Source organism: Podarcis raffonei, chromosome 4 (genome assembly GCF_027172205.1).
Source record: "Podarcis raffonei isolate rPodRaf1 chromosome 4, rPodRaf1.pri, whole genome shotgun sequence".
In the NCBI taxonomy this organism is placed as follows: Eukaryota; Metazoa; Chordata; class Lepidosauria; order Squamata; family Lacertidae; genus Podarcis; species Podarcis raffonei.
The window spans coordinates 44,103,418-44,117,874 of record NC_070605.1 but is presented as its reverse complement, the minus strand read 5'-3'; the positions used below and the strand labels follow the sequence as shown (position 1 = coordinate 44,117,874).

Here is a 14,457-nt window from a genome sequence, read left to right as displayed (position 1 = left end):
AGCTTACAAATAAAGAGCTGCTTTGGAAGAATCACTGTGTCGTCTGATATGTTCACCCACAACTTAACAATAACAGTAAAAACAATCCTTTATAGAACAATCCTAAGAGAGCTGGAGAGAAAGACCCTTATTCATCTTTTAAAAACATTTCTTATTCCCATTGCTTCTCAGTTCCAGGAATATGGGAGGCTTTTGGTTCCAATGGATCCAGTGCCTTTCCTGATCTACCGTGGAATCTTTTTAGCTCTGTCTGACATTAGCTACCATGAGGCTACAACAGTTGGTGCATGGACCAACCTCCTTCTCAGGCCTTGGGCCTCCCTCTCTGCCTGCAAAATCCCGTGGCCCCTGAGAAATCCTCCCAAAGACTTTAATACTGTGCCCTAGATTTTCAAAGAAAGCAAAGTTCAAAAGATTTAATTTATTAAGGCTGTGATTATAAGCGTGCCTGCTCACAAGCTCAAATCAATTCATGGGATACTTAACAATTAAATATGTTTCACAGCCTTGTCGTATGAAGCATTTCAGTGTTCATTTGCAGTGTGCATATATAGATAGATAGATACATGATAGATAGATAGATAGATGATAGATAGATAGATAGATAGATCTGCAACTGTACTCTCATTACAAATCTATGCATACTTTACGGGGGAGCATATCCCACTGAACACAGTGGGCCCTTTTTGAAGCATGCTTGGGATTGCAGTTAAATGGGTCAATATTTCATAGATCCTTTGTGTAAAACGGATAGTTCTAGATGGTTTGAAGGCATAGTGGCAACATGATGCAAGTGGAAAGATAAAATAGGAAAGATGAATGTATGCATTACAGAGATTGCCAAATTATTACTTAATAAATTTCTTACTTGGTAAGCAGCTGTGCAACTACTGCTATTAGGATTGAAGGTCTGACACCTTATCTGCAATGGACATGCCTGTTTGTGACACACAACTTTAGGAGAGCACCATTTCAGAGATGGTATTTTCCCCACCTTTAGTTTGGGCTTTCTACCCTCCACCCCCACTCCCCCCAAAATCACAAGAGTTATTTTTCAAAAGCTGCTCCCTCCCCCTTTTTTCTCACTGTACATTTTCAAACGAATTGCAAAAGATACCTCCTGAAAGGGAACTGTCCATATATCACTGCATGTGAACCTGTTAATACATTGTGAGCATACTAATAGTGATCTTGGCAGAGCTGCTGTTCATTGGTAGTTGAGGCATTCTTAATGTAAAATTAAATTATTCTAGCCTTATCTTTAAGACCAAATCATTTTCTAGATCTCCTTCTTTCACTTATTTTAACCGATACCCGGGAGGTTACTGTACCACTTAATCGATCAGAACTTCTGAGGAATTACTCCCCTAGGTGATGCTATTTTCCCTGGCTGCCTTTCTGATGAGGCCCCTAAAAATAAATGAGCAGTGTACTAAATGACAAGTTTAAATCCTTTGGTGTTCCTAATGTTTGGAACACGGAACCTTAGCACAATAGGGGCTAATATATATATATAAAGTTAAAAACGATTTGAATTTACCCACTTCAGCATTAATCAAATAGCTGCTTTGAATTCACGAACTAACACTTGAGAATGAACGAAGTTCCTCAAAGATGCATTTACGTTTATCTGACCAAATTCATGCAGACTCAGCTTCGCCTGCAGAACTTGCTCAGCTACACTGTCTCCCTCCCTCTCTCTTTTTCTACTGCAAAAGGATACGGATGACAAAAGGAGAATATATAAGGGATTCCCACTGAGATTCAGCTCTATAAATTATGTATTATGCAGACACCATTCTGCTGATTCTATCTGTTCCCCAATTCTTGATTCCTTGTTTTTCCGTCTATAAATAGCTATGGCCAGATTTTCAGTTGAAAAGTGATGAGGACAAAACCAGAAATCTTTCCTACTAGTACTGTCTGCTTAAGATTCCCTCTCCCTTTCATACTGTGACGTCCTCAGGGCTTTAAGTCTCTGGGAATACAAGCAGTGCTGTATCACTGATAAGCTAGTAGGGAATGGACTGAAATAACTCTTGTAAATATTTCTAAAATGACTTTTTTGTGGGGGGGGGGAGACAATTGTTTTATACCTTATCATCTGGATATTTTCATTTTTCAGCATATCAGAATAATATGTTATACTGTCATTTTTTTCCCCTAGACCCCAATGCTATGGCTGAAAAGGACGCAACGGACCACGCTGTTATAGGAGGGATAGTTGCTGTAGTTGTTTTTGTCACACTATGTTCTATAATTCTGCTTGGTCGATATCTGGCAAGACATAAAGGTAGGCTAGATTTAATCACAGTGCAGTCACCTTTTGTAGCAATATTTCCTAGTGATTAGTTTTACCCTGCAACACTTTTTTTTTATTTAAGAAACTCTTCTAGACCCCAGGAAAACTCAGCTCTGATGTTACAGCATCAAGTTTTTGGTTTTTTTTGTTGTTTTTTTAGTGAGGTCCTGATTTTTACCCAATTTTACAGCTGGATTAACTGTGGCAAAATAACATCTAGCAATCTGCCCAAGGTCACACAGGGTGTCTGTCTGACTCGGAATCAGGCAGTTGGGATTCTGTGTCATGCAATAGACCCCCACTGTCCCTTAATTTAACGAGTTTGTAAGATAAAATTTTTATATAAATAGGCAGACAAGCAGATAAGATAGACAGTTGTGAACTGCTGGGTCTCAAAAATGCTTTTTTTTTTTCAACCCTCAAGACAGGAAAGGTACTGACCATTAAATTCTGACGTCCTAACAGTCATTTTTAAGCCTGGGGGGGGGAGTGTGGTGCAAAATGGGCATGTACATTTTGGGGATTTTTCTCCCTGGATGTTTTAGGGAGGAAATAGGTACGACGAGGCAGCCACCATCTATTTATGCATCAAAGCAGGGCAGGTTGGGCCTACTTATTACAAGAAAAGCAAGCAGGTAATTGGAATAAGCCCTCTCCCTTTCCCCATCCTCTTTCCTTAATGGAATCTGTTGCCTTTTTTTTCTTCAAAAGTGCTTCAAAGAACTGAGCACTGCACGATATGGCAAGGCAAGGGAGAAAGGCTACGCGTCTTTCACCCATGTCTTCCTCTGCCTCATGTCACGCCATTAAGAGAGTTGGGGCATGTTAACATCTGAATCGGGAAAGGCTAACTGTTTTGAATCAATGCTTGGATAGGTCCAACAAACTGAAATTGAATCCCAGTAAGACAGAAACTCTATGAGTGAACAGTTCCCAGGTGTTGGGGACTTTTTCAGTTCTAAAGGGAGTAGCACTCCCTCTGAAGGATCAGGTATGCCTCTGTGTGAAACAAGCACCAGTTATCAACTTAGGCTGGTATGCCATCTATGTCCTTTTACTGGATAGTCTGACCACCATGATTCATGTGTTAGCCACCTCTTAATTGACTACTGAAATTAGCTCAACATGGGACTTCCCTTGAGACTGGAATGGAAGCCACAGTTGGTGTAGAAAAATTCAGCCAGGTTGTTAGTGGAGCCCCTGGGTGAGCAGATATTACACCTGTGCTGAGGAAACTGCCCTGCTTGTCAGTCACTTACTAAGCCATATTCTGGGTCTTGTTACTAATATATAAAGCTTTGAACTATGTGGGACCAAGCCATCTTAAAGATCACTTGCCCCCGTATATACCTGCAAAATCCCTTAGATAATCTAGGGACATTCTACTCAAGCTGCCATTGCACACTACACAATATCACAGAGTGGTAACATGAAAAAGGGCATTTTCCACCCTTGTCCCTGAATTGTAGAATGTCCTTCCCTCTGCCATATGTGAAGTGTTATGCATCAGTTCCTTCAGACATGCTATAAAGACATACCTTTTGTCCAGGCTTCCCCTAACCCATAAAATGGAACACTGCTATTACTTAATTCCTTCCTTTGTTCTGTTTTTTTATAATGCCATTTCACTGTTGATTTTAAGTTGGGTATCAGGTTTTTCTTTATGATACTGCTGTTGGTTTTATATCTATATTTCTTTACTGCTTAGAGATTTTTAAATATTAAATGGTTTAGAAATGCTTTTCAGTAAATAAGTATTTAAAAGTAACGCAGAAATATATGAATGGGCTGGGCATATATACATATGGCTGCCCTATCTTATCCACATATATCCAGTCCTAGCACACATTGGTTTTTTTATTATGGGGTTTTTTTTTTAAAAAAAGTGCAAAAAAATACAATATGGTCATTGCTATATTCTCATTTTTCTGCAACATCTTCCCACTGTCTTTTAATCATAACCTGCATTATTAGAACTGTTCATGTAATTTGCAATAAGCACCTACTGAAGTGTGTTCCCTTGTTCACCTGATAATCAGAATATTGTGTAAGATAAAGCTGCTTGCTATCTAGGCCAAGACCATTTCCTTAGCTAATTCATACAAGCTAATCAAGAATGTTTCCTTTTAATTTTTATACCATGTATAAGGTATGTCATTTGATCAGTCTACTGGAAAACATGACACCTGTGTTCAACTAATGTAGGAGGGCCACACGCATATCCCAGCTCTGAAATAACCAAGCTTTTCCATTCAGTAAAAATTGGCTTTTCAGACATCACTGAATGTTGCTGCACAGATCCAAGATTTGCTGTACTAGCAAATAAATCCTTACAATAGCATACCCTCTATTGTGTCAGTGTTAAAGGAACAAAGCAGGAGGTAGGAGCAGCAATGCAGACATTTTATATTGGCACAGAAAATTAGGAATAGCGTCTCAGGTTTACTATTCCCAGTGTAAGTGGGCAATGAAGTAAGTGGGCAAACCTAGCATAGCTATTGAAGGGCACAGTGCATTTTGTGTTGATTGTCTTTAAACTCTTTATTTCAATCAAAAAGTTATGCACAATTAACATTGTCCATCTAAAAGTACATCAGATTTTGATGTGCTAATTTTGAAATCACAGCGTATACAACTTGGCTGAATTATAACTTCTATATAACAAAGGAGCAAAATAATCATTTTGAGACATTTCCCCCCCAAAGCTTATTGTTAATGTGTCCTTGACAGATCTTAGTGCAACATGCTCTTTTTACTGTTTGTATGTACTTATCATCAAAGAAAGGCCATGGGTCACAATCGCTTCTTTCCCAAAATGGAATATCATGTGTGCAGTAAAAGTTCATTCTACAGTAGTGCAATGACATACATCCTGATCCTCACCAGGATCCATTAGAGAACCACATTGGAAAAGTATCAAAGCCCCTAACATTTTTCTTTTAATCACATTGTTTCCTGCAGGAACATATTTAACAAATGAAGCTAAAGGAGCTGAAGATGCACCTGATGCGGATACAGCCATTATCAATGCAGAAGGCAGCCAAGTCAATGCAGAAGAGAAGAAGGAATATTTCATATAGATGCAGACTTAGGTTCTCTGAGTATTACTCACCAGGCTGACTGCTGGAGAAAATTGGCTCTCATCTTTCAGAATTAATTTCCCCCCATCATTTTTTGCTACCTTTATTAATGTACACAAATGCTTTCAGTAGCCAGTTTATACCAACAATCAGCCATGGACAGCATTTCTTTTCCTTTAATTATGGTACCATTCATAATGCAGGACATTTCTTATTGCCTAATCATCATATCCATTGCTCTCTTAACATACAGTGCTTGAATATACAGCCTTAACAACTTTAATCATCATCTGTTCAGTTTTTCTACATTTTTTAAAAACAAAATGTTATATAGCATTTCTTTTTGGTTTTATTTTATCATGGTCCTTACCGGTATTGCACCAGGCCATTTTCATAGCAATTGTTCTGAAGGTGAGGACCTCAATGTACTTACATAAAACATTACAAGTAAGATTAGAGGTTTACAAAGAATGTTTTATATATGTCTATAATTCAAAAAGCAGCCTAGTTTTGAAACATTATGCCCTAGGAAACACCAACTGAAAGCATTCTAGTATAATTTCTTGTGTGTTTGCAAATGATAGCAAAGGGGTATGAACAGACCTTTTATTTTAATGGCACATTGGTACTAAAGCAAGTCTGGGTGGTAACCACATCATGCCGTTTGTCTATACAGAATCCACAGAGATGGATGATGTAGCTCCATTTTGAAAATGTTTGTCCCGCTCTTTTACTGCATTTAGGATCATAAAGACTTCCGTTATCTATTTCTGTAATTTCTGGTTTTAATTTAATTTATTTGATTCATGTGGGCTCACCTGCCTTCTCAAATTGGACATGTTCATGGGGCACAATTGCAAGGCATTTTAGTATCTGTATATAGTGCATATAATAAATCCAATTAAACATTATTTGATACATATTTAACTTTTGGGGCTGTAGGTAAGTCAGTCACAAGTAAGCATTTTCTAATGTCCATTATATCCCTTTAGATATGACTTAAATTAATATTCTGAGTAGATAACATGTATTAGTACTTTTGTCTGTATGTCCTAGCACTGTTCAGCAGCAAACTTTTCTAGTTCCAGGTTTTTTTTTCCTTTGTTATACAATGGAAGCACAATGTTATATGGAAAGGTAGTTTTAAGCTAACAACCAGTGCACAGCCTCAGGTTTTAAATTCCAACCACATTAATGATTAATGATTAAGTTGCTAAAATTTTCAATATATAATTTGGCAGTTCCAGAGCTGCTTATCAATGTTGGATTTGCCAAAACACAAACAACAAAGTGTTACAACAAAAAGCTCTATGTTTTGTGTATACGGTAAATGGACTAATTCTTTATATTAAATTCCTGTCTATGCATTTTGTGAGGTACAAACTTATGTCACGGTGAATGATAGAGAATATCTGCCATGCTTTTAGCTCCACAGTAAAGACCTCTTTTTGAGATTGTTCTCAAAATGTGGGGCAAAATGACATCTTTAAAAGATAGTCACAAATTCTAAATCTACCATAAAATGAGCTGATTGGCTCGATTCCTCTTCCAGAAAAGACGTGAAACATCACCAGATGCGCTTACTGGTCCCATGTCAGAAGATTCAAATCAGTAGTGATTGCTGTTCATCTCCTAAGTGCTGCACCTTAAAATAAAATAAATAAGATTTCTATATGGATGCTATTACTGGTGAAGTCTAAAAGCATAATGGCCTATTGTAAAGGATTATCTCCTGGGATTTATTTTTTGCGTGGGGGGAGAGGGGAGGAGGGAGGGTAGCATTTGAATATGACATCATGTGTCACAGTAAATGGAAATCAAAGGTGTTGTGTCAGATTATTTATCAGAAGAGTATACACCTTTTAAGGACAATAGTAGTTTTTAAATTGTTTTTGTTGGAAAAAACATTTACCTTGTTAATTTCTATGAGAGAGAAAAAGAGAGACCATCAATCAAGCAGCACTTTTTCAAAGTATACAGAACATAAATAATATGATGTGGTTGAGTGTTAACATAATAAATCATATACAGTATGACATTTTAAAGAAATACGTCTGCATTGATGTGATTGCATGCTTGTTTTTACCGTTCACTCCAGATCATCTGTGGGGAAAAAATGCAATAATATGCTAATCTAGTATGGTAGTTTGAGAGATTCAGGTAGGAGCTACTAGACACATTGATACTAGTATAGGTTTACAACATAGTCAAGTTGTTCAAAGAGTACATTTTTTAAAACAATACTGGCAAAAGGAATTAAGCTTGCTACTACTGGGAAGAAAAGGTGTTTGTCACAGCAGTTAGCTGTACCTTCAGAAACTGATTTATGGAACTAATGGCAAGGCCAGCAAAGAACTTAACTGTGCTTAAATGCCTTGCTGCATTAGGATTATGTTTACTAAAGTCACATGTCAATTAGTGCTGTATTTGCACATTTTTACATTCTTTATAAATTCCATTTTGCTTAAATGATATAGAAATGCTGCTTACATGACCCACCTCTTCATCACTGTGAAGTGAAAATTTTCAAGCATTGGGGCATCTTTAGATGTAACCATCCCAAAGTGTCTTGTCAGTGTAGCAAAAGGAAAGCAGTGGAACTTTGCAATAGTAGATAGGAATTGGACTGTTAACTTTTTCTTGTGCACTCTGTTGCAGTCAATTTTTAGAATATATATTCTACCTTGCACCTTGAGATGTATTTTACAACAGGCCAAAAAGGAACATGGAAGTACATCATGCAGTGTTAAGAGGATAATTCGGGCCTGTCATCACTTTCAATCATCTGCATTCATCCAGTTAAATCAGAGGTTCTCAAACTTTTTCTTTGAGAGAAAAGGGGGACTTTTGAAACAGAATAGTGACCATCTATTCTCTAACAAAATAAACATTCCATAAGCTAAACATAGTTTTAATATAAAGTCCTAGCCCTGTCTTTGACTTTAGCACAAGTACTAGCAATATTGTACCAGAGTGTAATAATACAGATACCGATACATTTTCTTAATATAATTTTATTACACAGTTTGTAATTCAACGGGGTTCAACAATCCAATATAAAATCTCTTATACACTGAGCTATAATTCTGGCAGTGCTGCCACAAAGATTCTTTGCACCAGTATCCATGGATCTGTGTGGATTTTGCACTAGCACCTGAGCAGATCCCAATTAATTCTGCTCCCTATTCAGTGCCTTTTTGACCAATAGAGATTGGAGGAAAGCAAGGAGAAGCCAATCAGAGCAAAGAGCTGGGGGGAGAATCACATCATTGCTCTCAAGGTGGTCTTAGTTTGGTATAAATGGCTGGGAGGTGACTGGTTTCATGGTATCATTTTTTCTTCTTGGCTGACCTCCAGCTTGCTATATACCATAAGTTGTCAGCTATATAAAGGGGTAGAAGATTATCTTTTCCATAAGTCGGGCATCCAGTATTGGTGAATAAGGCCACAAGAGCAACACACATTCATTGGATTTACAGATAGGCCCGATTTCTAGTCATATTATCTGATAAGGTTTTTCTGTTCGTATGCATTTGATCCTAGTTTGAGAACCCCTGGTTTAGATGAATACACTGGGAGCAAGACACCAAAGGTCAATAGAAATGATTGCTTAATTTACAGTAATTGACAGGCATGAATGATGAAAGCCCCATGGGAACAACTAAGGAAAATGTGGAACATGACATTTCTCATCATCAGTCAAAGGTTATCAAGTTATTGCCAATTTTCTCTTTAATATTAGTTATTTTATTTTATTTTGTTATCATTATCATTATTATTATTTTTAAATAATAGAATGTGGCATCTCACAGAATATGGGTGCATCTTCTTTCATTCTTAGATGTTATTAGCAAATCCAAGAAGAGGTTTAAGAAATATATATAATATGAGGCTCAGAAATGAACCAGGAACACCTACCATTTTGTTCACATTTATGGAAGGCAGATCATCTTGTGCTGAGATTCCTCCTATAAAAGATACAGGAGGAAAACAGTTGGTTTTTTCCCTATATAAACCAGCAAAGTGGACTTTTTGAATATGTTCTTCATGATGTAGGATTATCTACCTACCTATAAGCATCTCTCAGTGAGAAGAAAGGACAGTAGGTTATTTAATTTATGATTGTAAAAGCACTGGAGTTACCATGTACGCAAATGTACATTAGGTATTTTGATCTTGACCGTGTGGTTACATGTGCTTCCATGTAACATCAGTTATAGTGTAATTTAGTGCCACTTATTATAAAGTGTTACCAAAAGGATATCATAACTCTTAACTTTACCTCTCTGTTGAGCTAAGGTAATTCTGATAAACTTAAAAATATGGAGTTAAAAAGAATTGTCATGGGCGCACTACAATGTTCTCCAAAACTTTCCTTGATTCCTCCAAGGATCTTAGCTTCTCATTCATTAGAACTGGTTTTTTTTTTAAATGAACATACCAAATACAAAAAACAAACAAACCAGCTACTCAAATGTTCTGTAAACAAGCTGTTTTAAACAGAAATAACCCGAGTAATACTTTGGGTTAAGTGGCACAAAGTACACACTAAAAACTATGCAAAAATATAGGTGACTACAGTGTACTCACATGTAAGTATCTTGTACTTTCTCTGTATGGATATTGGAAAACCATGTATTTATAATATGCATTTTGATTATTTTACAAGGAAGGAGATGGATTTGCAGATTCAAGAATGGTCTATAAAAACGCATAGTGACCATTTGTCTTTAAATATGTGTATATTCCCAGCCACTTTCAAATAATATTTAATTTATTGTAAGCCGTATTTTCCTTGAAACCCAACTACCACTCTATTTTGTCTCTCGTCTTCTTCTATGGGTCCCATGGGGCTCCTTCCAAACACCTTTGGGGCAAAGACTTCAATTCTGCTAATAGCTCTGCTGCCAGCACTCTGTCTGGGAACATTGCTCAGTAATCTATTTCTAGCCCAACAGTACAAGGTTGCTCTTTTTATCTTCCTTGAGGGAGCCTTGCATGCTAAGATGTTGAAAAGTATTGCCATTTGCCCTGGTATTTTTAGCTTGAGCAATGGAAAGAGAGCCACAGAGAGAACTGCATTCTCCTGACCCCTATTTCACTGAAGCACCTCACCTGGAATTTCTGCTATTTATTTCCCAATAACGTCAGGTAATCTTACATTGTGAGTACAAAATGCTTCCATCAAACCACGGAGGATGCCTTTAATGATAAAGTTAACTTTTTTCCAAACATGAAATTTTATATCATTGATCCTTTTCATCTCGTCATTTTTTCCATCATACCCTTCCAAAAGCAATGCATTGAAAGTAGTGAGATAACACAGAACAATCACAGACACAAGAAATATTGTTAAATTGAACACTGCAAAGCTCCTGAGCCTCTCCAACTATAGCTTTCCTTCTCTGCAAAGCACTATCATTATTGGCCAAGCTATTCATTCCACTTTCAGTTGTGCAATTTTAACTAGTTCCCATAATAAATGTACTTACATGGACCCCTTTTGTTGTTTAGATTCTGCCCTCCAGCTAATGAACCTGTTTTGTTTTGGGGGTTAAAAAAACTGCCCCTTCTATCATGTCCTTGAGCTGCTCTAATCATCCAGAGTTTTCTGCCCTTTTAAACCTTGACTCCACATCTACACATGAGCAAGGTAAAGTCTTACACATTGTTGCATGTACACATAGGCATTGCTTTTGACTAGTCTAATGATTTCACAACGGTCTTCATTACATTACTTGCTTCCTATTAATGTCGATATTTAGCACAGATTGACAGTGTTGTGTTAAACCACCAGATTCAATTTTCAGTACAGATATTGGTGAATTTTTTTCTTTTTAAAATTAAATTTTCCATCAGACAAAAATATAATTAGCAGTTTGATGCTCAAACTCTTGGGCAAACTAGGCAGAGAACAAAACAGAGACGATGACGGTACATCAGATTGTGCAAATATTCATTGGAGATCACATCAGTTACTCTCAATAGGATGTACATTTCTATTTGAGCTCAAATGTACACTCTCACCCACAGCTAATAAATGCACACGCACTGATATAATGTGCATCTGTTTGAAAAGTTTTTTAAAAAATTCATGACACTCAATGGATTTCCCAATGGATATATAAAAACATGGGGGGCAATCTGCACACCTCTAGCGTGAATCTACACCACAACCATTAACACTAACATTTATGGGAGTCACTTCTTGTCAAAACTATGTTCCTTTGCTGCTAGTTGCATCTTCCAGAGACATTTTCACACTCTGCTTGCTAAGCAAACCCTGGGTTGCTTACATTAACCAGAATGTTTTAGAATAACTATAATGAACATAGCCTGTATTTCATGTGAGCCCTGACAAGTATAGTATAAAAATAAATTATCAAATTACTTGAGAATGAAGTCTTTCCATATATATAGATATAAAACAAAAACAGAAAAAAATCAAGTACTGATAGCTGTAATAAGCAAAAACATTACAAACATTTTCTCAGGGTCTTTAAGGAACTAGCTTTTATTTAAAAAGTCTTGTCCAAATGATCTCTTTGCTCTTGTCAAAAAGAAGGAGGATAAACCAAGATGATGTGAGGAGCTTCCTGAAATTTTATCTATGCTGGATTTATTTATACCCTTAAACTCGTCAGCTTTGCTAGTTACATCTAACTTAAAAGAGGCTCAAACACTTTTTAACAGTAGAGTTATTTAAGTTTCATTTATTGACTTAAAAGATCAGTATTTGCTTCATTTTCATGTCTCTTCCCTGATTATATAAATTTATTTGAAGTTTAGAAATATTCCTTTCCAGTCACTTGAAATTATTCTTAAACTGGACTTCAGATAATTCATTTATCACTTACATGTCAGCAATACATTTGATTTTAGTTTGAGTCCCCTACCCCAATATAATTGTTCTAAAGCTCCAAAATAGTTTCATTATATATCCATCTGACAGCATGAGCTAGTAGCTTAGTTCAGTTCCTTTCTCTTAAACCCCTTTCAAAATCCTTCTTTGCTTTTCTGGAGATAGAAGAAATGTAAATGAACAAATATCTAATAATGTTTTAAGCACTTAAGTTAACATAGGTAAGCTCTTATTCAGAGGTAAAAACTACAGTGGATTTCTAGGTGAGAGGCTACAGCAGGAGCCAAACAGAGTGGATGAAAACATTTTGATTCTAGCCGATGCAACTAATATTCTTTCATCTTAATATTTTTACAAGACCATAGGTCTACTCATGAAGCAAGGATTGCCAAGCAGGCTGTTTAGACAGCAAGAATTGGTGAAGTTCATTTATAAGTAATTGAAATGATAAAGCACTAGTACAGAGATTATAATTAATTATTTTTCTCTGACAGGCATGGCGCTTGTTTAAAATCTTGAGACAGACAAGAAAACGCCTGTTTATTCTTTCCAAATGTCAGTCCTGTTCCCAAACCAAAATGAACAGAACACAGAAAGGAAGGATAAAGTACAGTAAACAATAAACACTGATATTCCAGTGCAGTGTAATAATAATAATAATAATAATAATAATAATAATAATAATAATAATAATTTATTATTTATACCCCGCCCATCTGGCTGGGCCTCCCCAGCCACTCTGGGCGGCTTCCATAAAAACCAAAAATACAGTAAAATATCACACATTAAAAACTTCCCTGAACAGGGCTGCCTTGAGATGTCTTCTGAATGTCAGGTAGTTGTTTATCGCTTTGACATCTGCTGGAAGGGCGTTCCACAGGGCGGGCGCCACTACCAAGAAGGCCCTCTGCCTGGTTCCCTGTAGCTTTGCTTCTCGCAATGAGGGAACTGCCAGAAGGCCCTTGGCGCTGGACCTCAGCGTCCGGGCAGAATGATGGGGGTGGAGACGCTCCTTCAGGTATACTGGACCGAGGCCGTTTAGGGCTTTAAAGGTCAGCACCAACACTTTGAATTGTGCTCGGAAACGTACTGGGAGCCAATGTAGGTCTTTCAAGACCGGTGTTATATGGTCTCGGCGGCCGCCCCAGTCACCAGTCTAGCTGCCGCATTCTGGATTAGTTGTAGTTTCCGAGTCACCTTCAAAGGTAGCCCCACGTAGAGTGCATTGCAGTAGTCCAAGCGGGAGATAACCAGAGCATGCACCACTGTGGCGAGACAGTCCGCAGGCAGATAGGGTCTCAGCCTACATACCAGATGGAGCTGGTGTAAAGTAATCTACACAGTGAAACAAGTTTTCACTCAGAGTTCTCTTACATGGCAGATGCAGAAAGCATAAAAATCCCTACACATTGTTCTGGTTCCAAGGCAAATAAAGAATATTTTTTTCAAGATCCTTTAAAGTTGCCATAAAGCAAAGAAGCAAACTTTTCTGATGAAGATTCCATGTGCAGAAAAAAGTAGACACCAACTAAGAGGCATCTTCACATGGATTCAGGACTAAGAGAAATCTCTCTTACATAAGGTCTTGTCCTTTTACCTCAGCACAATATTTACGTCTGTACTTTGCATTAACACAGACTTTTCCCAAAAAAAATTAAGTGTGGTTTAAATTAAAAGTGTTTGTAAAAATAATGCACCAATTAATATGAAACACAAATACTGATCCTGCTTAGAAACGATATTCCAACCGTATTATATGAAAATATATTTTCCACCAGTACCTGAGCTTTTGGCAATAATGTGTAAATACATATTACAATTATATTTTCTATACATTGCACACTTTCATGCATGCATATATATATATATATATATATATATATATAGTCATGCCAAAGGTTTGCTTTATCTTGAAACAGTATAGGTACAAATTCAGTGGGTTCCCACGTTCTGTTAGTGGCTATACATTCCCTAGGGAAGACAGTAAGAAAGCAACATTCATTTTAAACAAAGAAGTCGACCTATGCACTATATTACTTTCCAGCCTTTTAAATCCAAAATGCACTTTATAATTTCACCAAAAACGAGGATGTTCAAAGACTCCTATAATTGTTTCTTCCTTCTTCATACTCATTTTTTACACAGGAAAGGATTTGCTTGCGTAAATATGAATGCATTCAGGAAAATATTATATTCTTCCAATTTTCCAACTG

General features: G+C 36.9%; 1 protein-coding gene across 3 annotated transcripts in view; it reads left to right on the top strand.

Annotated features, from left to right (window-relative positions):
- Positions 1-7,431, top strand: part of CADM2 (cell adhesion molecule 2) — a 356,070-nt gene extending 348,639 nt beyond the window's left edge. For all 3 annotated transcript variants that reach the window (XM_053386462.1, XM_053386460.1, XM_053386461.1), the window contains 2 exons: positions 2,168-2,293; positions 5,264-7,431. In XM_053386462.1, coding sequence (XP_053242437.1) covers positions 2,168-2,293; positions 5,264-5,382 — 245 coding nt within the window. In that variant the 3' untranslated portion in view covers positions 5,383-7,431. The remainder of the gene's footprint in view (positions 1-2,167; positions 2,294-5,263) is intronic.
- The last annotated feature ends 7,026 nt before the right edge of the window (positions 7,432-14,457 follow it).